The 26960-nt window shown below is 41.1% G+C and overlaps 1 protein-coding gene across 1 annotated transcript; it reads left to right on the forward strand.

Moving 5' to 3' along the window:
* The first annotated feature begins 1529 nt into the window (after positions 1–1529).
* LOC121449921 (pregnancy-specific glycoprotein 22-like) lies at positions 1530–26960 on the forward strand. Its single transcript, XM_041654583.1, has 5 exons — positions 1530–1590; positions 20514–20867; positions 23718–24077; positions 25283–25642; positions 26677–26960. Exons 1-5 carry the CDS (start codon positions 1530–1532, stop codon positions 26958–26960), a joined length of 1419 nt encoding a protein of 472 aa, XP_041510517.1.

Genomic DNA, 26960 nt, shown 5'->3' on the forward strand with positions numbered 1-26960 from the left:
CTTCTCACTTTTCTCTCCCCATCTTCCCTTACCCCCAACCCACCCCACCCCCAAGATCCCACTTTTCTCCCTGGCAATTTTGTCTACTTCCCATAGGCAAGAGGATAACTATATGTTTTTCCTTGGGTTCACCTTCTTGTTTAGCTTTTTTAGGTTCACCAATTGTAGACTCCGTGACCCTTATTTATGGCTAGAAACCAATTATGAGTGAGTACATCCCATATTCATCTTTTTGGGTCTGGGTTACCTCACTCAGAATAGTGTTTTCTATTTCCAACCATTTGCATGCAAAATTCGAGAAGTCATTGCTTTTTACCGCAGCGTAGTACTCTAATGTGTATATATTCCACACTTTCTTCATCCATTCTTCCATTGAAGGACATCTAGGTTGTTTCCAGGATCTGGCTATGGTCATGCTCAACCTCCTTAGCAATCATGGAAATGCAAATCAAAACAACTTTGAGATATCATCTTACACCTGTCAGAATGGCTAAAATCAAAAACACCAATGATAGCCTTTGCTGGAGAGAATGTGGAGGAAGGGGTACACTCATCCATTACTGGTGGGAATGCAATCTTGTGCGACCACTTTGGAAATCAGTGTTTCGGTTTCTCAGGAAATTTGGGATCAACCTACCCCTGGACCCAGCCATACCACTCTTGGGAATATACCCAAGAGATGCCCTATCATATGACAAAAGCATTTGTTCAACTATGTTCATAGCAGTATTATTTGTAATAGCCAGATCCTGATGATTATCTTAAATATTACCATAGAACCTTCGTCCAATAACAGACGGGAACAGAGGTTATAACCCACATCAGAGTACTGGACTGAACTCCCTCAAATTTTCTAACCTCCATATATACACAGAATAATTTTATTACCCATACATTGATGTATGCATGAGTAAACACACACATATTCTTTCTGTCTCTCTCTTCACCTCTTCCCACATATATAAAATGCATAAGTAACTGTAGATTAAAAGTCAAACTATTGAATTAGCCCATTTTGTTATCTACTAACATGAGATTCCTGTAATTAGTGCCATAATATCTTCATTTATTCATACACAGACGTTTGAGCCTTTTACAGGTGCTAAAACATTCCAAAACAGTGGGGGCAATTCTGTCCTCCCAAAGCCCTACTTGCAATGGACCAGATGGCAGACAGTCATCTAAAAAATGAATTAAGAGGTTGACTCAAACCAAAAAGGGAACATGGAAGAAAATGAGAAATGAGAGTTGGAGAAATGTCCCAATGTTTAATAGTGCATGCTTTTCTTCCAGAGTACTCGAGTTCAGTTCCTAGCACCTATATGAAGAGAATTCAAAACCTCATCTAATACCAGCTTTGGGTGATTCTCTACAGTTCGTGGGCATCCACTAATCACCAGGGCATCTCCTTCTGAAACTCTACATGGAGAACCCTGGTGCAACGTGGCACAGGCTGTTAACCAACTGTTCTGATGGGCTTATGAGGTATCACAGGACAGTCATGATCCCTAAGGGGAGGGACAGAGACCATGGGTTCTCCTGATGACTCTATGTCCTCAAGTATTAAGTCTAGCAAATTCTCTCCTGCAGGTAAGTAGTAACAGACGGTGTTGATCTAGACAGATGTCCTGTCTCAGTGTCAGGGCCTTATTCATACTTGAAGCTACCTTATCACCATGGTAACATTCATTAACAATGTGTGTTATCACTGGAAAGGAGACAAGAAAACAAAGTGTATACACCTGTCCCACAGGCCATGGGTGATGACAGACAATCTGTCTGTGTACAAGCACGTATCCAATGTCTTTACCCTGGAGGCCTTCTCAGATGTATGTGGAGCATGAGTGGCTGTTTTGCAGAGAAGTCAATCTTAGCCTTGGCAATTGGCACCTTGAGGAGATGTCTGTTCTATGAAGTGAAAGCAAATGGAGAGTTCGATTTTACTGTAGATCTAAACTACTCACCTCTGGATAATATTTGCCAAATCTCAGGACTTCAAAGCCCACCTATTGTACAAAGAATTATGTGTTTTCTGGTATGCTGCCATTATTTCTTCAGAAAGGCAAAGGACAGGCACTGATTTGTTCCTTCCTAAAGATCCCTCATCAAACACAGGGCCCTCTCTATTTAGGGAGTCACTGATTTCAAGCAACGTTGCTCAGGCTGTTAACCAACTGTTCTGATGGGCTTATGAGGTATCACAGGACAGTCTTTAAGAGCTTGCTTCCTGGTCCATATTGGTGGCATGAATGGCTCTGGCTCTTTAAGGAGGTCCTGTTACAGAGCACTTAAATGGGGTTTGTGAGCAAAGTGCTACAAGTTGCTTAGTCGTGACATAGACCCACTGTATCCCTGGAGCTGGGAAGAAGAGCATGGCTCACAGAACTGGTGGTACTTCTGCCATGTTGGACTGGGAGGAGCCCAAAGGCAAAGCTGCAGTGTTAGTCCAAGCTATGCTGCTTAGCACTTTAAAAAGCACTTCTGATCAAAAAAGCATTATAGACAGATTCAGATGAAAAAAGATTTCTAAATGGGTCACAGTGTTGAATAAAAGTACATGGCCTTAGGAAAGAGAGAGAAGAAAGAGTACAGACAGTCATAGATAAAAGGAATAAAAACAATAAAATTAATATTAAAAAGTAATAGAGTAAAAAAGCCATGGATTATGTACATTATTGTGAGTTTTTTTGAAATTTTTGACTGTGAATGAGCTAAGTATAGAGAGACATTTCATAGTTTGTTATGATTCTTTGCTCAGGCTTGATGTGGAAGGAGGGGTTTGGTCTTGCCTCAACTAAATATGCCAGACCTTGATGACTTCCCATGGGAAGCCTTACCCTTTCTGAAGAGTGGATGGGGTTGGTTGGGGAAATAGGGAAACTAGGTGAAGGGAAAGAGGGGGATTGTTTTTAGTATGCGAAATGAATATAAAAGAAAATGGTGTAAATACAATAAGCATGTAGAAAATTCGGAAAAAAAAAACTTAAGAGCTTTTAAAAGGAGTGAAAATAAGAGAGAGATAGAGAGTGAGAGAACAAGAAATAGTTGCCATGAGACTGATCATGGAGGGAAACCAAGAAGCTTCTTTTGAGAGAGCACTCCCCATTTCTGGGTGTCAACATTTAACAGTCGTCTCCAGATTTCTGGCACAAGGGAAGGTTCATATCATCTATAACCTTATAGGGCAGAGGTAAGTTTCATACCACATGTTTAATTCAGTGGAGTGTATGTGAGAAGGATCATGGAGGACTCGGGTGCTGTAATCTAAGAGTAGTCAGGTCACACACAGACAGCTCCTACATTCTCTGTCCTACAATGAGCTGCGGGACATGTGACCTGCCTAAGGCTCTGTGAACCTGGGCTGAAGCTGCAAACCTGTATCCTAACACAAAGTTGCAGAGACAATGACTAGACAGTGGTTGTGAACTTGGAGTATGGCTAGAATCTTCTAAGACAGAAGTTGGAGAGGGAACTAGGTGTTTGCTCTTATAACCAAAAGGGAGATGGAAGAGAGGACAGAATTTCAGCAGCAGGAAACCCTTGGTGAACTGGAAATAGCAAGAGGAGGAAGTTCCAGATTGTTTTCTTCTTAAAGTTTTTTTATCATTGGCATTTTTTTTCTGAAGACTGATATTCTCAACTATGGCAAGGTCACCCTCTAAATGATAATCAGAGAAGGGTAGACTACTAAAATAGCTCATTGGGTAAACACACTTTCTGCCAAGGCTGTCATGCTGGTTTAAATCCACAGACACAATTTGGTAGAAGTAGAGAACCAGCTCTCTCATGTCATCTAAGCTCCATATATGTCCAATAGCATTTTCTCACAATACACTGATGTATGTGTGAGGAAACACACATATTCTTTCTCATGCAGATACCTAAAATTCATAAGAACCTGTAATTAATAGTCAAACTGTGGCATTTGCCTATTTTCTCATCTACCAACATGAGATTCCTTCAAATCCATGCAATTGTATCATCATTCAAACACCAATTCATTCATTTATCCACATGTGTGTGAGCCTTTCCCAGGCACTGGAGCATCCTACAACAACAGGAGCATTCTGTCTTCCCAATGCCCTAGTTGCAATGCATTTAGGTATGTAGAATGTGAATTCAGGGGTTGACTAGAACTTCAAAAGGAAAAAGGAAGAGAATGAGAAAGGGATGGCTGGAGAGATGGTCCAGTGTTTAATGCCACAAACTGCTCTTCCAAAGACCTGACTTCAGTTCCCAGCACCTAAGTGAAGAGATTTGGCAAGATTACCTAACTCTAGCTGCAGGGTACTCTATCCAGTCCCTAGGCTTCCACTAATTAACTTGGCATCTTTTTTCCCCTGAGTATCAGCATGGAAAACCCAGCTGCTCCAGTATTCAGGTCCTTAGGAAATTGTTCTGATGGGCTTATGAGACTTTACAGGGAAGTCAGGCAGCCCTAAGGGAGGGACATATGATATAGGTCCTCCTGATGGCTCCGTGTCCTCAGAGATTAAGTCTAGCAAATTCTTCTCTGTAGGCAAGTAGTAACAGATGTTGCTGATCTGAAGATCTGTTCTGTCCCAGTGTCAGAGTCATGTTTATATGTGAGACAATGTTAGCATCATGGTAACATTTATTAACAAAGAGACAAAGAAGCAATGTATACAGACAAGCTCTCTGTGTACAAACTCATATCCAGTGTCTTTACTCTCAAGGCCTTCTCAAGTATATGTGCAGCAGGAGAAGGTGTTTTTCAGAGGTACTTGGCCCTTGGCAGCTTGAGATGTCTGCTCTGTGAAGTTAAACAAGTGGAGAGTTAATATTGACTCTAGAACTAAACTACCCATCTCTGGACAATTTCTGCCAAGTTTCAGGATTCCATAGCCCAGTTACAGGACAGCAAATCGTATGTTTTCTGACATTCTGCTATCACTATTCTATAAAGGCAAAGGAAAGTGCCTCCAAAAGATCCTTCAACTAACACACAGATCTCTCTGCTCAGGGAATCACTGATTTCAAGCAACTTTCGGATCTGCTTGTCATTATACCTCATTATACCACTCTTTAGAGAAGCAATAATTTGGGGGATTGGGCTTAGATCTTGTGTGTTAAGAACAATGGACACATATGGAGAACATTAGAGTCCTAAATTTCAAATCCAGATCTGAACAACAGCTGTCCTGTCCAGCCATAGTTACAGCAAGTTCTTCCTCACTACATTCTACCAGTCAGATCTGCCTCTGAAAACATTTTTTTGTCAGTTCTTTAGAGATGACTCAGTAGTTAATAAGTCTTCTAGCAGACCAAATTTCTGGTTTCAGTACTGATGATATCTCATAACCAATCTGTAATTCCAATTTCAGGGTATCCAATGCCCTATTCTGGCTGATGTGGACCAGGTATACCTGTGGTTCACAGATATACATGCAGTAAAAATAACCATATACATGAAAAGAAAAAAAGAAGGAAGAAAGAAAAAAGAAAGGAAGGAATCAAAGAAAGAAGGAAGGAAGGAAGGAAGGAAGAACACAGTAACTTGCATTTCAGAAAATTCCTTGATATGGGTCATAACACTGCAAAGCAAAGTATCACAAGCCAAGATAAGTGTTCTCTTTCCAACTCACCTTTAACCCATAATCTTCCCTCTCCTAAATAATTCTGTGACTCATCATTTGAATTTGAGGATCCATACTTCATTTTAATCACCACCGAACACTTTGTTAAGATTGGTCCATGTTCTGATCCATTCATGCCATTTGTGTCTCATGTGTGAGATTTCTTTACACACAAATCCTGAGAACTCTTTGTGGGTTCTTCACAATGAATTTAAGTAGGGAGCCTTATTCTCTCCTATTTGTAGGACATCCTTGAGCATCATTGCCTTGGAGGGCACTGGTCCAGGCCCAGCAGTGGCTATAAGTACACCAGGAGGGACACAGCAGTCTTTGTTGCAAGTCAGGCAGTGGTTTAGTGAGGTCCAGTAGAGAAAATGGACATATTAATCCAGATCCTAAGTCTGTATCATGAAACTCTATAGCTCAGCTCACACATGGCAAAGGCAGTTTCTCCCACATAGCAAAGTAGGCCTATTATCTCTGAGTACTGGGGTCATTCACCAAATGACTCTGAGTCATTTTCTGCTTAGTTGTCTAAGTCCCAGGATTGGAGGTGGTTGTTAGAAAGACCAATACTTATAGAAAGAGGTTCTTACAAGTGTCAGAGCTCTCACAGAGGGCCATCTTCTATCTATTGTCTACATAGCACTGATACTCAAGCCACCATCACAATCAAAATTTCTAACCCCATGGAGGTTGAGGTTGGTAGCCTTAGAGCATGTACACGAATGTCAGAATAAATGACCCAAGTCTCTCGGAAGGCTGAAACTGTGAGAGGGCAATTGGATTGTCACTTATTCTGTGTCACAAATGATAAAGGACCCTTTGAGGGTGTAGTCTGGAAATGAGTGACTGCATCCAAAGTTGACCTATTTAGCCTGAAGGTTCCTCATCACTGTAATTGCCAACATACAGAGAACTAGAGCTGGGACACTCAGCAACTATTGGGTTTTGACACAGGCCCAATGCAGAAATACCTTGGTTGACAAGGGAATAGTGTTTTAGCCAGAGCACATGCACCTAGGCACAGATCTGAGAAATAAATGGCACAGGAGGACTTCTCTTTTCTAGATAGGCTTAGAGTGATGATGACATGGGCATCTCAGACTCAGGCTCAGTGTACATATGAGAGTCCAGTGAGGATTTTGATGTGTTGTGCTAGTGATGAATCAATGACTTGTGTATGCAACATGAGTACTCTTCTACAAATTCAACCCAGCTCTGATTAGGACCTTCTCAATGAAGGTAATAAAACAGATACTAGAGCCTGCTATACTCATGGATTTTCCTATTTCTTTGCAAGTACCACAAGTGGCTTTCTTTAGTTTGCTCCATGTTGTTCAGATAATCTGATCATAGCCCTCTCAGATAATCATTCATATCCAGCATCAAACCTCAACCTTTTCTGCAATATTGTCTCTCACAAGCATAGTGTTCTTGGTTTATCAATGGAGAAGCACAGATATCCTGCCAAGAGCTCTTTATCCTCAACATCATTAATAACACGTGAGAATCCCTTGTTAAGAATTCAGCATTGGTGTCCATTGGACCAAAGTGAAAACACTGCAGGTCATGGGAAGTGGATTCCTGAAATGACAGCATTGAGCTATGAGTGAAGACTTGGTTTTATGGACAGACACAGAAACTAACACAGATTCTGTCATGGTCATAAACAAATGCAGTTATGATTTATATTCCAGTTATAAGATTCCAGTTATGATTCTTTCTCCTTCCCTTGCATCTCTGATTTCTCTTACCTTACCTTAGACTGATATTGTCACACATTACAACTGGTGGGTTCCTCAAGGAGGGGGAAACTTTCCAGGTAGAGAGGATTTATTTAAGGTCAAATATATTTTTCTTTTGTCATTAACTCATGCATTCTCCTCCCCCATTTACTATCATAATCTCAGTGATCCAGAAGGAACACCCAGAACTTTGAGCCATGTTTCTGTTCCTTTACCCCAGGTGCTTCTAGATCCTGTCTTGTCTCAGCTGATTCCTATGGAGCCAGAAGAGTCAGGTGATGAATGTGCCTGGGAGGCCTGTCCTGTGTCAGGATGAAACTTATGGTTTACTGCTCTTTCATTAACTCTTCACAATGTCTGTGGTGGAGATAACAGTGTCCCCGAAATCAGTATCTGGGAAGCTGAAAAAGAGACACTCAATGTAGATGTTTGTAGTTGTACCCTGGCTCTGGTATGACACCAGCACACGTGATGACCATGGCAAGCAAAGAGGAACACACACTTGGAAAATGGGGAACTTTCTATGAAATCTTCCTATTGAGGATGATGACTTAAGACTTTGAGTTTCCTAGTTAGCATTAACTGTCACCCTGAGAGTGCCCAAAATCACCTTAGAGGGAAAAAGAGACACAGGGCACACTATTCAAAAAAACACATGCGTGATCTGCCTGCCCTTGGAAATGCAACATTCCCTAGAGTCTGGTCCCAAAGACCCATCCCACACAGTAAGCTGTACTATTTTATCAACACTCCCTAGAGTCTGGTCCCAAAGACCGATCCCACACAGTAAGCTGTACCATTTCATCAACACTCCCTAGCGTCTGTTCCCAAAGACCTATCCCACACAGTAAGCTGTACCATTTCATCAACTGCACTACTGTTAGGCCCTGTTCCTATTTCTTGCTGACTTCCATTTCTGAGACACAGGGCACATTAATCAAAAGAAGATTTTCAGGCTACACCATTAAGAAGAACAAAGACCTTCTGCTGCACCAAAGGTAAAGCTAACTTTCTGAGGATGAGCATCCAACCTCAACAGAGACTCACTACTAGATCTGAGAAAATAGTTGGAAAAAGATTTTCCAATCAAACCACCTAAGAAGCAAGCTAGTGTAGCTATCCTAATATGTAACAAAATAGACTTCAAATAAAAATTAATCAAAAAATGGAAAAGGACATTTCATATTCATTAAAGAACAAACCCACCAAGGCAGTATCTCAATTCTGAACCTCCTTACCCCAAACGGAAGATAATCCACATTTGTAAAAGTAAAATTACTAAAGCATATATATTACACATTGAACCCCATACACTAATTGTGGTAGACATAAATACCCCACTCTCACCAATGAACATGTTGTCCAGACATAAAATAAATAGAAATAAAGAAACTAACAGATAGTATGACCAAAATTATAATTACATATTTACGGAACATTTTACCCAAACACAAAAGAATATACCCCTTTCTCAGCATCTTAACACAAAAGAATATATTTTTTTCTCAGCATCACATGGATTATTATCCAAAATTGGCCAAACTTTGTCACCAAAGCAAATCTCAATAGACACAAGAAAATTGATATAATCCCCTGTATCTTATCAGACCATCATGGATTAAAACAGCGTTTCAACAATAACAGGAACAATAGAAAGCTTATAAACTAATGGAAGCTGACGAACTCTCCATGGAATTACAACTGAGTCAAGGAAAAAAATAAAGAAAGAAATTAAAGATTTCCTAAAATTCAATAAAAATGAATGCAGAATACATCCAAAGTTATGGAATACAAGGAATGTGGTGCTAGGGTGAAAGTTTATAGCACTAAGTGTCTTCAAGAATAAATTAGAGAGTTTTTATACTAGCAGCAGAACAGCACACCTGAAATGAAGATCAGATGAACAAGTTAAATAGATCTATACCCTACAATGAAATAGAAGCCATCATTAAGTCTTGCAACCACAGAAGCCCACTTATAGTGATTTTAGCATAGAATTATGCCAAGTTTTCAAAAAAGAGTTATTACCAATATTCCCCAAATTATTTCACAAAATAGAAACAGAAGGAACATTTCCAAATTCTTCTTATGAGGCCATGATAACCAAAACACACAGAGACACAATAATTAAAGAGAATTACAGACCAGTTTCCTGTAACTGTCTGTAATATAGATGCAAAAAATACTCTCTCACAAACATAATCCAAGCACACACCAAAAGGTCATTCAAAATTATCTAGTCATTTTTACCCAAGAGAAAGTGGAATGGTTCAACTTATGAAAATCTGTCAAGGTTTTACCCACTATATAAACAAACTAAAAGAAAAATTCCACATGATCATCTCATTTGAGGATGAAAAACCCTTTGAAAATATCTAACACTCCTTCATGATAAATGTCTTGTAAAGAAAAAGGATACAAGGGACATATCTAAGAATAATACAGGCAATATACAGCAAAGCAATAGCCAACATCAAATTAAATGGAGAAAACCACTAAATCAGGGACAAGTCTAGGTTGTTCACTCTTGCAATTTCCATTCAAAAGAGAACTTGAAGTTTTAGCTAGATCAATAAGACAACTAAAGAGGTTCAAGTATATATAAATTGGAAAGGAATAGATCCACCTGGAAAGTCAAAATAGGTAAGATCACCTTACAAAATCGGGAGCTTGCAGGTTGGGAGAGAGGGCGGGTGGAAGGGAAAGAGGAGGGTAAAAGTGGAGGAAGGGAATAAGACATGAAGGAATGGGATAGTCAAGATGGAGGAAGGACAGGGATGAGAGCAAGGAAAGAGATATTTTGATTCAGGGAGCCATTATGGGACTATCAAGAAACCTGCCACTAGAGTACTTCCCAGTAATAGACAAGATGACCCCAGCGAAGACCCTAAGCTATAGAGAGGGTGCCTATACTAATCTTGTCCTGTAGTCAGACTGATGACTATCTTAAATGTCACCATAGAATCTCCATCTAGCAACTGATGTATCAAATAAGACAATCATTCACAGAAATTTACAGCTTGACTTATTTTGGTTGATTGAGACTCTATTTTATTTATTGTTGTTTTTTGTTTCTTTCTTTATTATTTTTATATCCTGATCAGTTTCCCATCCATCCTTTCCTCTCAGTCCCTTTGCCATATTTACCCCCTTACCACTGATCAACCAGTCTTTTTTTATGCCAATACAATATGGTTTTATTACTATAGCTCTATAGTAGAGCTTGAAAGCAGGGATGGTGATAGCTCCAGGAGTCCCTTTATTGTACAGGATTGTTTTAGTTATCTTGGGATTTTTGTTTTCCATAAGAAGTAGAGTGTTGTTATTTGAAGGTCTGTAAAGATTTGTTTTAGAATTTTGATGGGAATTGCAAAGGATCTGTAGATTGCTTTCGTTAAGATGTCCATTTCATTATGTTTATCCCATCAACTCATGAGCATGGGAGATCTTTCTCATGTCTGTTGTCTTCTCCAATTTCTTTCTTCAAAGACGTGTAATTAGTTTCATAAAGGGTTTTCACTTGCTTGGTATCTTAGTTAAGGTTTCTATTGCTGTGAAACAAAACCATCACCACGGCCACTCTGATAGAGAAACATGTTTAACTGTAGCACCTCACTAACATGTTCAGAGGTTCAGTCCACTATCATCATGGAAGAGAATATGAGGGCATGCAGACAGACATGAGGCTTGAGAAGTAGCTGAAAGTCTTACACCTTTCAGGCAACAGTAAATGATTTGTCACAAAAGCAAACCTTAGTAAAAAGCCCACCACCACAGTGACACACTTTTCAAACAAGGCTACATCTACTTCAACAAGGCCACACTTTGTAATAGTGTCACTTCCTTTGGGGGCCATTTTGTTTCAAACAACAATACTGGGTTATTGTTACATTAAGATATTTTCCATTATTAGTGGAAAATACTCTGAAGGGTGTTTTAGCCCTGATTATTTTTCTCAACCCATTTACCATTTATATACAAGAGAGCTACCAATTTCTAGTTACATTTTAATCAGCCACTTCACTGAAGGTATTCATCATTCCTAGAGGTACTCTGGTAAGAATCTTTGGTCTTGGTTATGTATACTATCATACCATCTGCAAATAGTGATACTTTGAGTTCTTCCTTTTCAATTTCTCTAGGGTCATGAGCTATAGGTACATTATTCTTTACAGCTAGTATCAATTTATGAGTAAGGACATACCATATTCATCACTCTGGGTCAGGGTTATCTCACTCAGAATGTTTTTGTCGAGTTCTATCCATTTGCATGCTAATTTTAAGATGTCCTTTTTTCCTGCTATTGTGTAAATATGCCACATTTTCTTCATCCATTCTTCCGCTGAGGGACATCTAGGTTGTTTGCAGGCTCTGGCTATTACAAATAATGCTTTTATGAACATAGTTGAACAAATGTCTTTGTAGTATGTTTTTTTTAAGCTGTAGTAGTCCTTTTATTTTTTTTAACTTTTTTTTATTGAGAAAAGGAGAAAAAAAACAAATTTCCTCCTCCTCCCAGCCTCCCATTTCCCTCCCCCTCCTCCCACCCTTCTCCCCCTCCTCCCACCCTTCTCCCCCTCCTCCCACCCTTTTCCCCCTCCCCCACTCCTCTCCCCCTCCCTCTCCAGCCCAAAGAGCAGTCAGGGTTCCCTGCCCTGTGGTAAGGCCTAGGTCCTCCCCCCTCCGTCCATATCTAGGAAGGTGAACATCCAAACTGGCTAGGCTCCCACAAAGCCAGCACATTACGTAGGTTCAAAACCCTGTGCCATTGTCCTTGGCTTCTCATCAGCCCTCATTGTTCGCCATGCTCAGAGAGTCCAGTTTTATCCCATGCTTTTTCAGTCACAGTCCAGCTGGCCTTGGTGAGCTCCCAATAGATCAGCTCCACTGTCTCAGTGGGTGGGTGCTCCCCTCGTGGTCCCGACTTCTTTGCTCATGTTCTCCCTCCTTCTGCTCCTCATTGGGACCTTGGGAGCTCAGTCCAGTGCTCCAGTGTGGGTCTCTGTCTCTGTCTCCATCCATCACCAGATGAAGGTTCTTCTTACTTAGCTTCTTTGGGATCACGAATTGTAGAATCTGTGACCCTTGTTTATGGCTAGAAACCAATTATGAGTGAGTACATCCCATATTCATCTTTTTGGATCTGGGTTACCTCACTCAGGATAGTGTTTTCTATTCAAAAAACCCAGGATAGCCAAAACAATCCTATACAATAAAGGATTGTCTGGAGGCATTACCATCCCTGACTTCAAACTCTATTACAGAGCTACAGTGATGAAAACAGTGTGGTACTGGCATAAAAACAGAGAAGTCGACCAATGGAATCGTATAGAAGACCCGAATTTTAACCCACAAACCTATGAACACCTCATTTCTGATAAAGGAGCCAAAAGTATACAATGGAAGAAAGAAAGCATCTTTAACAAATGGTGCTGGCATAACTGGATGTCAACCTGTAGAAGAATGAAAATAGACCCATATCTATCACCATGCACAAAACTCAAGTCCAAATGGATTAAAGACCTCATTATCAGTCAGAACACATTGAACCTGATAGAAGAGAAAGTGGGAAGTACCCTACAGGAGATGGGCACAGGAGATTGCTTCCTATGTGTAACCCCAACAGCACAGACTTTAAGGGCAACATTGAATAAATGGGACCTACTAAAACTGAGAAGCTTCTGTAAAGCAAAGGACACTGTCACCAAGACAAAATTAGGCAACCTACTGACTGGGAGAAGATCTTCACCAACCCCGCAACAGACAAAGGTCTGATCTCCAAAATATATAGAGAACTCAGGAAACTAGACTTTAAAATGCTAATTAACCCAATTAAAAAATGGGGCACTGAACTGTAGTATGTTTGAGTATCCTTTGGATATATGCCCAAATATAGTATTGCTGGGTTTGAGGTAGGTCAATGGTGTGGTGTGCATACTTTAAATTTCCAAATTCTGTAAAAAGGAACATATCCATCTACCTGATTTCATTCTTTTTTGTATCTTTTTTATAACTCTTCCACTCTATCCCTCTCCCAACTCCACCATTCCATTCCTTTATGTTCTTGTCCTCCATCCCCCTCATTTATGGCCCCTCCACCCCCAGTTTGGCCAGAAGATCTCATTTATTTTCCCTTCCCACGGTGATCAATGTGTCCCTCTTTGGGTCCATCTTATTACCTAGTTTCTCAAGGTTATCATGTGACTAGGTTAGCATTGGCTTTATATCTAGTATCCACTTATGAGTGAGGACATATCATGTTTTTCTTTCCAGGACTGGGTTACCTCAATGAGGATGATTTTTTTTCTAATTCCATTTATTAACCTTTAAACTTCAGGATGTCATTGCTTTTCACAATTGAGCAATACTGCATTGGGTAAATGTACAATAGTGTAGATAGAAATTTCTGTCTCACCTGGTCCTGAAGCCAATATAAACACACAGAGGATTATATAAACTACAAACTATTTAGCCTCTTAGTTCAGACTTATTATTAACTACCTCTTACAACTTAAAATAACTCACAATCCTTATCTATGTTTAGCCATATGGTATGGTAGATTTTCTCACTAAGGCATTCTTTTGTTGGGGGGTTAGTTGTCGTGTTCAGCCTCGACCAGCAAGGAAGATGCAACATGGGAGCTCTTCTTGCTAGCAGTTTATTCAGGACTTTTTTTTACAGCAATCTTCTCTCTCTCTCTCTCTCTCTCTCTCTCTCTCTCTCTCCCCCCCCCCTCTCTCTCCGGGCAAACTTCTCCCAGCCCTTAAAAAGGCACGGGCCGCCAACCCCAGATTGCCAGGTGGGCATGGCCCATAGGTCCACACATATGCAAGCAGCTGACAATCATTGCGTGATCAGGCCTTAGCCATACTAGGAGTCAGGTGCAGATCCACGCAGCTCTCTACAGTTAGTTTATTTTTTTAAAAAAGAAAGCAAACTATCTTTTTTCATTATACATACCTATCCTAGTTCCCACTCCCTCCCCTCCTCCCATCCCCTCCACTTACTCCTCACAAAACTCACATCTACTTCTCAGAGAGAGTAAGACACATAACTCTGGGGAAGTTCCAAAACCCTCCCTACTATATCTAGGCTAAGCAAGGTATCCATCCAAAGATAATAGGTTCCCAAAAAGTCAGTACAAGCAGGAGGATAAATCCTGGTTCCACTGCCAGTGGCCTCACAGTCTGCCCCAGCCATACAACTGTTACTCACATTCAGAGGGTCTAGTTTGATCCTATGCTGATTCCTTCCTTCCCTGTCTGACTGGAGTTTGTGAACTCCCATTAGCTCAGGTAAACTCATTCGGTGGATTTCCCCATCATGGTCTTAACCTCTTTGCTCTTATTCTCACTTCTCTCACTCTTCAATTGAACTTTGGGAACTCTTCCCAGTGCTGCACTGCAGGTCCCTGCCTCTGTTACCATCAGTTTCTGGATGAAGGTTCTATGGTGACATTTAAGTAATCATCAATATGACTACAAGGCAAGGCCAGTATGGATACCCTTTCCTCTATTGCTTAGGGTTTCCTTTATTGCTGGTGTTAGCCTTGTAGATTACTGGGAATTTCTCTAGTGCCAGTTTTTTTGCCAGCCCCATAATGGTTCCCCAAATCAAAATATCTCATTTCTTGCTCTTGTGCTTTAATTCACTTGAGGATTCTTATTCCTTGGAATTGAGCATCTGCCTCTTCATGAGGCAAATTCCAGTGCTATGATTCTGGAGTAATGATGCTCATATCCTCACCTGTGTCTAGTAATCCTTCAATTATATTATTATTTATACAAACACTTAGCTTTGGTCTTTGATAATTTATAGAAGTCTGCTAAAATACATATTTCCTATTTTCTATGGGAGTTTTTGATTAATCCTTCATGTCTATTCCAGCATCCAGAACAGTATAGTTTTCTTTTTATAGTAGGCACTGAATTTTTTAATTTTCCTGGTGAGACATGTTGTTCACAGTGATTGGGAATGACTGGACCACGCTTGACATGTTGGCCCGCAAGAGGCCTTCCATGGATTTTCCTGACAGCATCAGGTTTCCTTGTCTGTCTTTTGTTGGCCTACAGTCATTGGTCCAATGTTGGCTTTTGCCATACCTCCTACATATTCCAGAAGATTGATAATGCCTATTGTTGCCATTCCCAGATAACACATTATTACTAGGAATTCCTTGTCTACAATTCCTTTTCAGATATCCTATTCAACCACAATTAAAACGTTTGGCATTTTGCAGTCTCTTCATACCTTTGAAAATTTTTTTCTCCTACCAAAATCTTAGTATTATATTCAAATGGATCAATGTTCAATGTATTCATGATTCATTCATCCACTGGTACTGATATAACCTTTAAAGGCCCAAGTATCTTTTTGTATTTGAAGTTGGCATTTTCAAATGCCAGATGTTCAATAAGTATACATCTTGATTCTGGGTCTGTTACTCCTACTTGTACAGCCTTAGTTAATCTTTGAAAAAAGTCACTGAAATATTCCCCCTGGCCCTGTTTAACCCTGATATATGATTCAATTCTCTTTCCTATTTCTTGAATTCTGTTCCAAGCATTTAAAGTCTCTGTGCTACAAAAGGACAAGGTGTGTTCATTATATTGAGCCTGGTACTTAGGATCAGACTACTAGCCCTTGCTAAGAATTTGATCTTGAGAAGCCTCAAATCCTTTTGCTTTTCCCTGTTGTTCTAAAATTTTTGCCTCTTCTTGCCCATAGTATTTCCTTAGCAGCTGGGGCTCATTTTCTAGGACCACTGAGATTAATTGGAGCCAATCATGTGGGATAACATTATTGCTTGAAGCCCACATTTTCACCATTTCCCTGACAAATAGTGAATGCAGGCCATGATACACTATTGCTTGCTTAAGTTTATTTTAAGATGACTCATACCTATATAGGTCTCCATGTATATTCTTTGACTATGTTAGGATATTTTGTGCCAGATGACTTCTCAGAGGATATTACTGAATAGGCAGCTAAAACTCTAAGTCATTCCAGAATCTGGCACATACTGATGAAGTTTAATCTTGTACTTTCCCCCCCTGCTCATCAGTTTAGATAACTTCCTCAGTATTTTCAAATCTCTCTACCACTGCCTTTTATAAAGTCTGAATCTCCTGTCTAGTGTTATGTTGTAATGCCCTCATTGAGATTCCAAGGTATGAAATTTGTCCAGTAATGATAACATTTAATCATTGGACATAATTTTGATCAGTTGCATATTGACTTTCTGGAGAGATACCTTATCTGTCAACCTACCATAACTTTTCAACAGATTCCGATTGTTAAGTTCAACAGCACAAATTATTTCAGATAATGTCTCAGAACCCTTCGACATTGGTTGGATTTTGTCTGTCAAATTATGTTGATGGAGCTGCGGGCTGTGTTCCTGCCGCCCCAGCTCCCAGCCGCCTGGCTAGCTTATGCACCGAAATAATTACCTGGAGACTGTATTCATTTAAACACTGCCTGGCCCATTAGTTATAACCTCTTATTGGCTAGCTCTTACATATTGATCTAACCCATTTCTAATATCCGTATTGCCACTTGAGTGTTGCTTACTGGGATGAGTCTAATGGACATCCATCTCAGAGAGGAGAATCATGGTGACTGCCTGACTCGGCTTCTTTCTCCCAGCATTCTGTTCAGTCTACCCCACCTACCTAATTTTCTGTCCTATTAAAGGCCAAGCAGTTTCTTTATTAATTAACCAATGAAAGCAACAGATAGATACAAGACCCACCTCCATCAAAATTAATGCTAACCTCTTCAATATTATTAACTTTTTCAACTAGCTGTTCATTATTATTCTTTAAAGACTGTATAATTTCCAAAAGTGCCTCATTCTTGCCTCTGTTATCAAACTATTTTCTAAATGACATAATATGAAAAGCAAAAGTAATTTCCAAAATCAAATAAATGGATGTGTAAGTAAAATCACATAAGCCTTTCAGAATTTAATAACAACATTATTAAATTTCTGAATGGTAATATTGTCTGCCATTGTATAACTTTCATATTTATTAATTTACTTACTGCTGTTAGATTTCAATAAATTGTTACAGGTGTAATAATCGTTACTGACCAACAAATGTTGGCATAGAGACAAGATTAGTGGTGGCATGGGACTGTTTAAGCCACTTTGGTTTCGTGCATTTGTGCCTGATTAAATACTGACAAATATGCTTTGCTTGACAGATTTAGAGCAATTAAATAAATTCTGTGCATGGAACAAGTAACCCAGAACTCACAAGCAGGGAGCACAAACCAGAAGCAGCACAAGTTGCTGCACAGCAGGGAAAGTATTGGGTAGGGGGAAGCATGTGCAATCCTGGTAAATTGCCAAGTTGCTACATGGTAGCTCTGCTGTGACTGTGGCAGGGTTTGGCAAAAGCCCCTTTAATAGGTGAAATTAAGCCAGGCAGAGAGAGGTGGAAGATCTTCTGAGTTGTAGACCTTTTGGATCTTTTCTGGGCTATCCCCATAGGTGTAGATTTGGGATTTACATGGGTGCCAGATGATGATGGAAGTTACAATGTAATTCCACACTATCTCAGAATTGCATATAATAAAGAGTATTTATTTAGGGGTAGACTCACAGATCACAGCCCTCTGCACAAACGTGGAATAGGAACTGAATCCAGAAGCTGGGAGAGTAAACAAGCACATGCTTTACATCGGAATGAATCGTATAAGAGACCATGCCCAAGTGAGCTGGTATCTTAAAGGCTACTGGTTGAAGGGATTCCTACAGTACCTCTGGATTTACACTGCTTCAAACTTCAGTACAGGATTTCACAGGAGATATCTGGAACCCGGTCTAGATCCATAATACAGTAGAAGGAACTAGGAGTCCTGAAGAGCACAGTGAACAGGATGACAGACCTTGAATCCCACTTATGCTGAATGTATCAGGGTATTTCATATTTGGCTTCTTGATCATGCCTGCTATAGACCTAGTCATGGAATTCTAGTTCTTCTAGTGCTCTCCAGGGGGTGATAGATTGGCATCTGCTCAATGCTCTGAAAATTGTTTCTCTGCGCATACTGCTTTCCACCTCATTCCCTACTAATCTTGAGCACCCTCCCTAGACTCTTCTCTGACCTCCCTTTCTTTGTCTGAGAACACCTCTGTGCTTGGGGACCATGAAGTTATCCCCTGTTCTGTCATCTCTCAAAGAGGAAGGCAAGATTAGCACCTGGGAATCATCTAGGAAAGGCCAAAGGTGACTCAGGAATATCAAAGCAGACATGTGCACACCCAACACATAATGTTCGAGTGTAGTCTTGAAACCCTCCATAGGAAGAAGAAGCTCACAGTCCCTTCGTGAACACACAAATAACCTCTTTTCTAACACTGACCACATGAAACTAATCATACAACTGCTACTGGGCTTCTCTCCTGGATCACTAATTTGACTGGTGACATCAGTGTTAAAAGATTGATCTTCATCCCTAGTCATCACTCAGCTGATCTCTTTTCAGCTCTCAGAGATATTTCTGGCACATTCCTGCAGAGATTAAGTAAATACTTCATTCCCAGAGCATTGAGAATGCAGGGTGGATTGGGTGCTCAGGTTGGTCTCTGTATGATAAAAGACACATAGATATGATAGAGACCCCCTGTTAGGTGCTGACAGACCCAAGGCAAGGACACAACAGGTGTCAGCCCTAGGATGAGCCATTGTTCTCTGAGGCCATGGGGATGCTTATCAGCATTATTGCACAATTTGTGTCTTGGTGAAGGAACATAAAAGGAAGTTGTGAAGGATGCAGGGCATCACTGAGAGTGGAAGGGCTTGAGCAGTGCCTTGGACTCAAACCCCACCACTCACAGCCCATTGGATTCTGAGAAGTGCTTCTGTCTGAGAAGAATCTCAGCCCAGAAGTAGAAAGAACACCAGAGCCTGTGTTCTATGTCACAGATGATGTTGTTCTTCTTAGAAGGAAGACAGCAAGTAAGAAGTTTGATGGAGGAGTTCTCAGTGCTTTTCTACAAGGGGTGTGCCCTTTGGAAGGGAGTTCTGCTCACAGGTAAGAGTACCCACTCCCTGAGTGTGTGGGGAGTGGCACTCAGAGGCAGGATGGAGTCTCCTAAAGAGGACAGGATTTTGACAGAGAAACGAAGGTTTCTGTTTGCAGTTTTGGTACTGAAGGTAAAGTGAAGGACAGAGATTCAGAAGCCTGAAACTCTCAGGGGAAAGGATGTGGTAATATTAAGAGAAAATCCTAGAGGACTCCATATTCACAGTGATTTTCATTGATTGCATGTTCTAAAGACAACTGTTCCCAACCATGAAAGTATGACTCTTCAAATAGAAATCAAACAGAGGATGGTTAGCAAGATGTCTCAGTGTGTGAAGATATGACAACCTGAAACCCATCCTTAGCGGCCATACTGTAGACGGAGAGAACAGACTTCTTTTTGCTCTACTCTGGCCTCCTCCTTGGTGCTTCATGTATCTACACATGCCCACTCTGGCACATGTGCCTGACACAGATTTGTGGCAAACATTTTCATATGTGCACAAGGAGACAGCAGCCTTCACAAAACACGCATATATTTACATAAATAAATCTAAAGTCATTTATTTCACACTTGAATATATTTATTGTTAAAACTCCAAATCTAGAAACTATAAAGATAAATCCATAGAAAGACACATTTCTCTTTTCATCCTTCTTTTTTTCCTTTAGCCACCTGTGTCTGAGTCTTTTCTAGGAACTGAACCTTCCAAGGCATCTGTGGCTTAGCCTTTTCATATAGATAGCACTTCGGAGGCAGAGTAGGTAATCTTTGATGGTTGAAGGCCAGCCTGTCTACAGAGTAAGTTTTAGGAGTCAAGGTACACATGAAAGAGACAAAAATATCAGAATGTGAAGACTCCAGAGGAGAAGTTCTGAGAGGCAATACTCCCTGCACCAAATACTTTCTTTGAGGAGGGATATGAGGGATATGGGACACAGAGTGAAATCTAGGAAGATACCTGAGAAGAGAATTCCAAAGAGAGTTACTGACACACTCAGACAACTCTGAGTCAATGGCACTCATGTTGCTCATGTCTACCGAGGAGGGTGGGCACAGCCCTACTCATACACCAATACTAAGTGATGCTCACACCAGTCTAATATTAATTTTTCTCAATTTTCTTTTAGTCTCCCTTTTAACCTCCTGGCACCTGTCCACTGCTGTCCATATAACTACTGAGTCAAGTCGAGTGGTTGAAGGAGAAAACATCCTTTTGCTTGTGCATGATCTGCCAGATAATACTAAATCCTTAGTCTGGTTCAAAGCTCTAAGAAATGCGACAGAAGAAATTGCAGCATATGCACTGCCCTACAATTTAAGTAGGCCAGGTCCTCTGTACAGTGGTAGAGAGACAATATATCGCAATGGATCCCTGATGATAGAAAATGTCAACCTCAAGGACGCAGGATTCTATATTCTACAAACCTATAACAGACGTAAAAAAGTCATATCAACAACAACCATGTACCTCCAAGTGAATGGTAAGTGATTCATTGTCACCTCTGTGAACTGGGTGAGGTTCATTTCACTGAACACAGAGAGGAGAGTGGTCTGTGCCTACTATCCCTATGAACTGTGTTGCCATCTCGGGGTTTGAGCATTTAGTTCAGGACACAAATAGTGTAGAATAATGACAATAGATCAGAATGCTTCATTTGATTTCACTTTGCAAACATGTAGATGCAAGGTGGGTAAAACAGCAAAGGTTATCAACCTCTCTAGAATCTAGGGGCTCTTACCAGGAATGTTTCCTTGAGAAAGACCCTGAGGGAATCAATATTGTACTTGGTTGAGGAAAGCATGGGTTCCTCACAGAGATGTGAGCACTAGTATGCTCTGCTTTCAGACCTCTGTCCCAGACTCAACTCCAGGTATTCATGAGAAACACTTTATAAGTGTTGAATTTTGACTCCCTGATGGCAGGGAACAGTGCTCCCTACTCGTCAAAGTCTTGTGATGTGTGGAACCAGGCAGGGCACTCTTGTGAGAGCCTTGACTGGGATACATCCTTTGGCCATCTTCTTCAGAGTCGGCAGGCAACATAGATCAACAGATGTCCAGGCCATTATCTAACTCTCCTGTTGGGTATAAGAAATTTCACATAAAGTTTATGGTCCCCAGTGAGAGGATCTTGTCTGACAAGTGCTTGTCCTCTGGGTCTAGCTCTGGGAATTGTCTCCTGCAAGCAAATGGCTACAGGCTCTGCTGATATGACAGCTTCCCAGACATGAGCTGTAGTTCTCCCAGTGATCACCAGGCATGTAATCAGAACACACCATGGACTGATAGAAAAGTATTCACCTGAATCGGGCACTTACCCTGGTGCCTGGGTTCAGCCCTGTTTTTCAGATGTGGAAATCATCATCACAGCATTCTCAGACCTATTGAATGCTTAATGTTTATGCCACACTGCCAGGAGACCATGTTCTGTTTTTCATTTTATGTGTTTCCTTTGGGAAATACAAAATATTCAAGGGGAATCAACTAGGTAGATGTTCAAGGCATCTCAGAAAGACCCCTGAGCACATAGGCAGATCCATTACACAGCTCAGCAAATAGAGGAAGTGGGAGCATGGTCTTGAAAATTTTGGATCAGATGAAGGAGCTCAGAATCTTTTTCCAGGAATCAGGTCACCTCCTCTCACACACCCAAGATGTGAGACTCCTGACACATTCTGGGTCTTTGATCTCGGTCAGAATCCAATCTGATGGTAACTACAGGGAGAATAGATTTGTTCAATTACCTACACATCACTCACTGATCCATTTGGAGCCTCAAAGGCAGTTTTACACCTTCCTGCTGGGAGCAAATTTCATGTTTCCAGAGCAATGAAATCACAGGGCAGACTGGGTGCCAACCTGGATTGTGCAGATTTTTCCCATTTTGATTCTGACAAACATTGGCCAAGGTACAGCAGATTGTAGTTTCAGGATCAGCTGCTATTATCTCATGTCATTACCCTTGAATTTCACTGTGTTCTAGGGTACAGAAACATAAGCAGACAATGGGAAAGGCACACAGGGCAGTATTTAAACTGGAGTGGCAGAGCACTGTTTTGAACATAGACCCATCCTCGGCCCATGGGATTCTGAGAGGTTCTTCCTGGGAAGAGACTCAGTTCAAAAGGGGGAAGGCTAGCAGAGCTCTGGAGATGTACTGGAGCAGAAGTACCTCAAAGGGATGACAGATCAACCTACTAAGACAATGGAGGTTCCCTCTCTCCTCCTCTTCAAAAGATGCACCACATCTCAATGCCTTCTGATCACAGATAAGGAGACCAGGAGTTGACAGTCTGTGTGAGGAAAGGACTGCCTGACTACTGTCTGGAGTCTCCTGAGAAGCACAAGGATATGATAGGGGTTTCAGTGTTTGTAGGGGAGAAGATACAAAATGGGAGACAGGTTTAGCATAAGGATTTTCTCACTGAATATTAAACAATAATGGTGGGGAAGGCATTATTTTTACATGAAGTTAATATTCAAGAGCACAATATTCTGAGAACTGATGCTGGTAGGTTGATGGCCAGAAAATCATCAAGCTGGTGTGGATCACTAACATGGTTCAATGTAGATAGGCATTTGCTTCGTTCTCTGACAAACTGAGACCAATGAACAGAAGTCCTCTGACCTCCACTTGAGCTCCACTTAAGTACTGTATTCTGTATCCACCCACATACACTAGACTAGCTGTTACACTACTCACACACAATATAAGATCTAAACAAGTGTAAAGATACCAAAGCAAATAGCATTATCCAATACTGTATCCCTAAACTCATAAATTTCTTAAATAAATCCAAGGGATTAAAGGGTTCTAGGAAATCATTCTGTCATTTAGTCTCCACATGTATATGATTATTTTTTCTAGGAATATTTTTTTTAAAAAAAAATGCAAAAAAACTCATGGTTCTTATGATGTCCCAGTTTGAGTAGACTTGAAGTATAGAAAGCTAGAAGGTGAATTCAGGTGTTGTCTGAAACCCCAAGAGGAACACAACAAAGTCAGAGAGTGAAGACACAGGGTTTGTAGGGGAAGAAGTTAGTCAGGCATCACCCCAACACCAATCCACTGTAAATGTGAGCAAGGATCTGTTGGTAGTAAGCTGGGGCAACATTGACAACTGAAGAAAGAGAGCCATATAGTGGAAGTGACGAGTGTAGGGACATTGAAAACATGAAGGTTATGTGCAGACCTCCATCAAGTAGGACAGGAGGACACTCAACCACAAACCTGGTACAATCAGTGGGCGTAGCTGCTCAGGACATGGGACTTCATCTTTTTTAAATACAAAAGTGCCTATATATATTTAAATCTCTTACTTCCTTTCTAGCCTTCCATTGGAATTGTGGACGTCTCGCTACCTCTGGCCAGCCCACTATTGAATCAGTGCCATCCAGCGTTGTTGAAGGAGGAAGTGTTCTTCTAATTGTTCGCAATCCCCCAGAGAATATTATAGCATTTGCTTGGTTCAAAGGAATGGTTGTGTTTAAGAGCCAGGAAGTTGCCCGATACATAATAGAGAAGAAATCAACAGTATGGGGGCCTGCACATAGTGGCAAAGAGACATTGTACAGGGATGGATCCCTGTTGCTTCATGGTGTAACTCAAAAAGACTCTGGGTTTTATACTCTAGCTATTCTGAGAACAGATATGAGAAGTGAAGAAGCACATGTGCATCTCCAAGTGGACCGTAAGTGATTCTCTGTGATTGTTCACTGCTGGGTGGGGCTTACGCAGAGGGCTTTCATGGCTGGCCTAGCCTTCTTTTCTCTGCACTGTGTCATCATGTGGATATTTGAGCATTTAGTGCAGAACACACTGGTAGAGACAAATGGATCAGCTTTCACCTTCACAATCCACCTGCATCAAGGGAGATGTCAATGGGAAGTAACTCATCTTAAAACGTGAGAGACAGCCCAGTTTCTTTGGACTCTAAGACAAGGCAGTCCTTCATCCATTCATCTTTCAAAGGTTGCACTAAAGCAACAGAGGGGATCATTTTTCTAATGCTCTATTATTACATCCTATCAACTCTAATAGGGAACAATGGTTTTATAACATTCATGTCAAACTGGGATATTTATTAGCTCCAATTTGAGAATGTCATAAATAAAATTCAGGAACTGGTGCGGAGACCATGTAAGAGTGCTTCCTCTTGGCTTGCTCTTCATGCTTGCTCAACCTGCTCTCTTATGTCACCCAGGATTCCTAGCCCATGGCATGAGCTGCCTGCATTTGTCTGAATCCTTATATATCAATCCCCAATTTAAAAATGAATTATAGTTGTGCTAACAGCCTATCTGATGGTGGCATTTTCAACTGAGGCCTTGTCTTGTAAAAGGACTGTATCTTGAGTCAACTAGACATAAAACCAGCTAGCCTAGTATCTAAGCTTTTGAAAGACCTAAGTCTGCCTTGAAAACTAGACTGCACCTAGTCTCCAAATAGTCCCAGACCTAGGGGCTACATGACAGAGAAACAAGTACAGCTATTAGATGAAGACAGGGGTTGAGTATTGCCTTAGAGTAAACTGAAGAAAAAAATCTGGAAAGTGAAAGTTACAGGCCTGTTGCGTTCAGGAGAGGCATCATCTCATACCCCAGTTTGCATTATTTGAGCAGTATCTGCCTGAGGGCAGTGAGGAATTAGTCATGTAGACTCCCAGGGGGACAGTTCCATGGGGATGAAATAACACTTTCAGGGGCACTTTTGGAAAGGAGGAGGCCATGTTTCTGCCCTTCATTATGTGGGATAGACACCCACCCACCCCCACAAACACACACAAACTTGCAACTCTAGCTTGAGTGACAAATCTATCTGCGTAAGGTGGAGGTCAGAATCTTTTCACCAATACAAGGATACCCATGTGATGACTTTTTGTCTTTTCCTTTTCAGCCTCACATTCTCTGTGTTGCAACCCTCTCACTCCTTTCCCACTCATGATCCAACCATTGCCTCCATATGCTGTTGAAGGGAATGATGTACTTCTTTACGTTCATAATCTTCCAGAAGATCTGCAAGGCTTTGCCTGGTACAAATCGATATATAGGGGCCATGTCATTAAAATTGTAGAATACAGCTCAGCCATGTATTCTCTCTCTTGGGAGCCTGAATACAAACCAAGAGGGACAATGTACAAAGACGGATCCCTGATGCTCCTGAATGTCACTGAGGAAGATGCAGGAATGTATGCACTAGCAATTTTAAACAAAGATTTCAAAATAGAAGAAGCCTACGTGAAATTTCATATATACAGTAAGTAACTCTCTATGGTCTCTAGTTCCTGGGGGTGGCTTATTCTACTTCATACACTGAAATACCAGGATTGGACTAGGCCTGCTCTCTCTACCACTGCATTGTGTCCCCCAATTGTGGTTTGGGCCCTTACAGCAAGACACACATGGGATAGATATACAGCAATAGATTGAAACCCTCAGCTGCCCATTCCCTGGGGAGTGGAGGACTCATGCTGGGTAAACTCAGCCCCAGAATGTCAGCATCACTTGGAGCACTCATGATGCACATGTCCCCAAAAAGACTCTCTGGGAGTTAGGCAGTCCCAGGCTGGTGACACCATGTGTTGCTCATAGAGAGCACCAGGATGCCATGACTCTAAAACTTGGTCCCTAGTGGCCTCAAAGTGACACTGGGGAGATTTTTATAACTGTTTAAGTTTCTTGTAAGAACTGGCATGAACAAGGCTTTACTGACTGTTCAAGTCATGGGACTGACTGTCTTCTAGAGCATAGAATCATCTGTGTATTGCCATGACAACTGCAAGCTAGGTAGGTCACCTGTGTATCTCCTTCTCCTGAGGCTCAATTGACAGGTATCTGGGTCATTATCCTATTGTTCTGATGGACTTATGAGACTTCACAGGAAGGGCAAGATACCAAGGTAAGAAACAGAGAGGTAGCTACTTCTGATTCCTCCTTCCCCTGCAGGAGTCCAGCCTAGGGAATTCTCTTCTGCAGGTAAATAATAACAGATGCTGCTGTTGTCAGCAGCTCCCCATCCCAAGGCCAGATCATTGCTCATAACTAAGCTTAACTCATGGACACAGCAATGACTACTCACTGTGTGTCCTTTTATGAGGAAATGGAGACACAGGAAACAGTGCCTGAATCATGTCACATAGTCCCTAGGTGTCAGATTCAAAGCACAATGTATGTCTGTACTCACAGCTCTGAATTCTTCCACATAGAAGCTTTATAAAGTATGAACTAAGGAATGCCTGGTTGGTTTCTCTGGACTACTGTCATTTGGGACCCTTTTCTGTTTCTTCACAGAGAATGTGACACAGCCCTTTGTGCAAATCTCTGATACCACAGTCACAGGACAAAGATCTGTGATCTTCTCCTGCATTTCACCTGACACTAATATCTCTATCCGTTGGATCTTCAATAAGAAGAATCTGCAGCTCAAAGAGAGGATGACTTTGTCCCCAACAAAGTGTGGACTCAAAATAGATCCTGTCAAGAGTGAGGATGCTGGAGAATATCAGTGTGAGGTCTTCAACCAAGTCAGTTCGAAGATCAGTCCCCCAGTGAGCCTAGCCGTCATGAACGAGTGA

Source organism: Microtus oregoni, unplaced genomic scaffold (assembly GCF_018167655.1).
Source record: "Microtus oregoni isolate MIOR12 unplaced genomic scaffold, Mior012 000006F_ref0000085, whole genome shotgun sequence".
In the NCBI taxonomy this organism is placed as follows: domain Eukaryota; kingdom Metazoa; phylum Chordata; class Mammalia; order Rodentia; family Cricetidae; genus Microtus; species Microtus oregoni.

Excerpts from the sequence above, each read along its gene's own strand:
- LOC121449921 (XM_041654583.1), top strand. The coding sequence starts at position 1,530 with ATGGGTTCTCCTGATGACTCTATGTCCTCAAGTATTAAGTCTAGCAAA. Across the intron at positions 1,591-20,513 it reads TAGCAAATTCTCTCCTGCAG|TCTCCCTTTTAACCTCCTGG; the intron begins GTAAGTAGTAAC and ends ATTTTCTTTTAG. Across the intron at positions 20,868-23,717 it reads CATGTACCTCCAAGTGAATG|CCTTCCATTGGAATTGTGGA; the intron begins GTAAGTGATTCA and ends CTTCCTTTCTAG.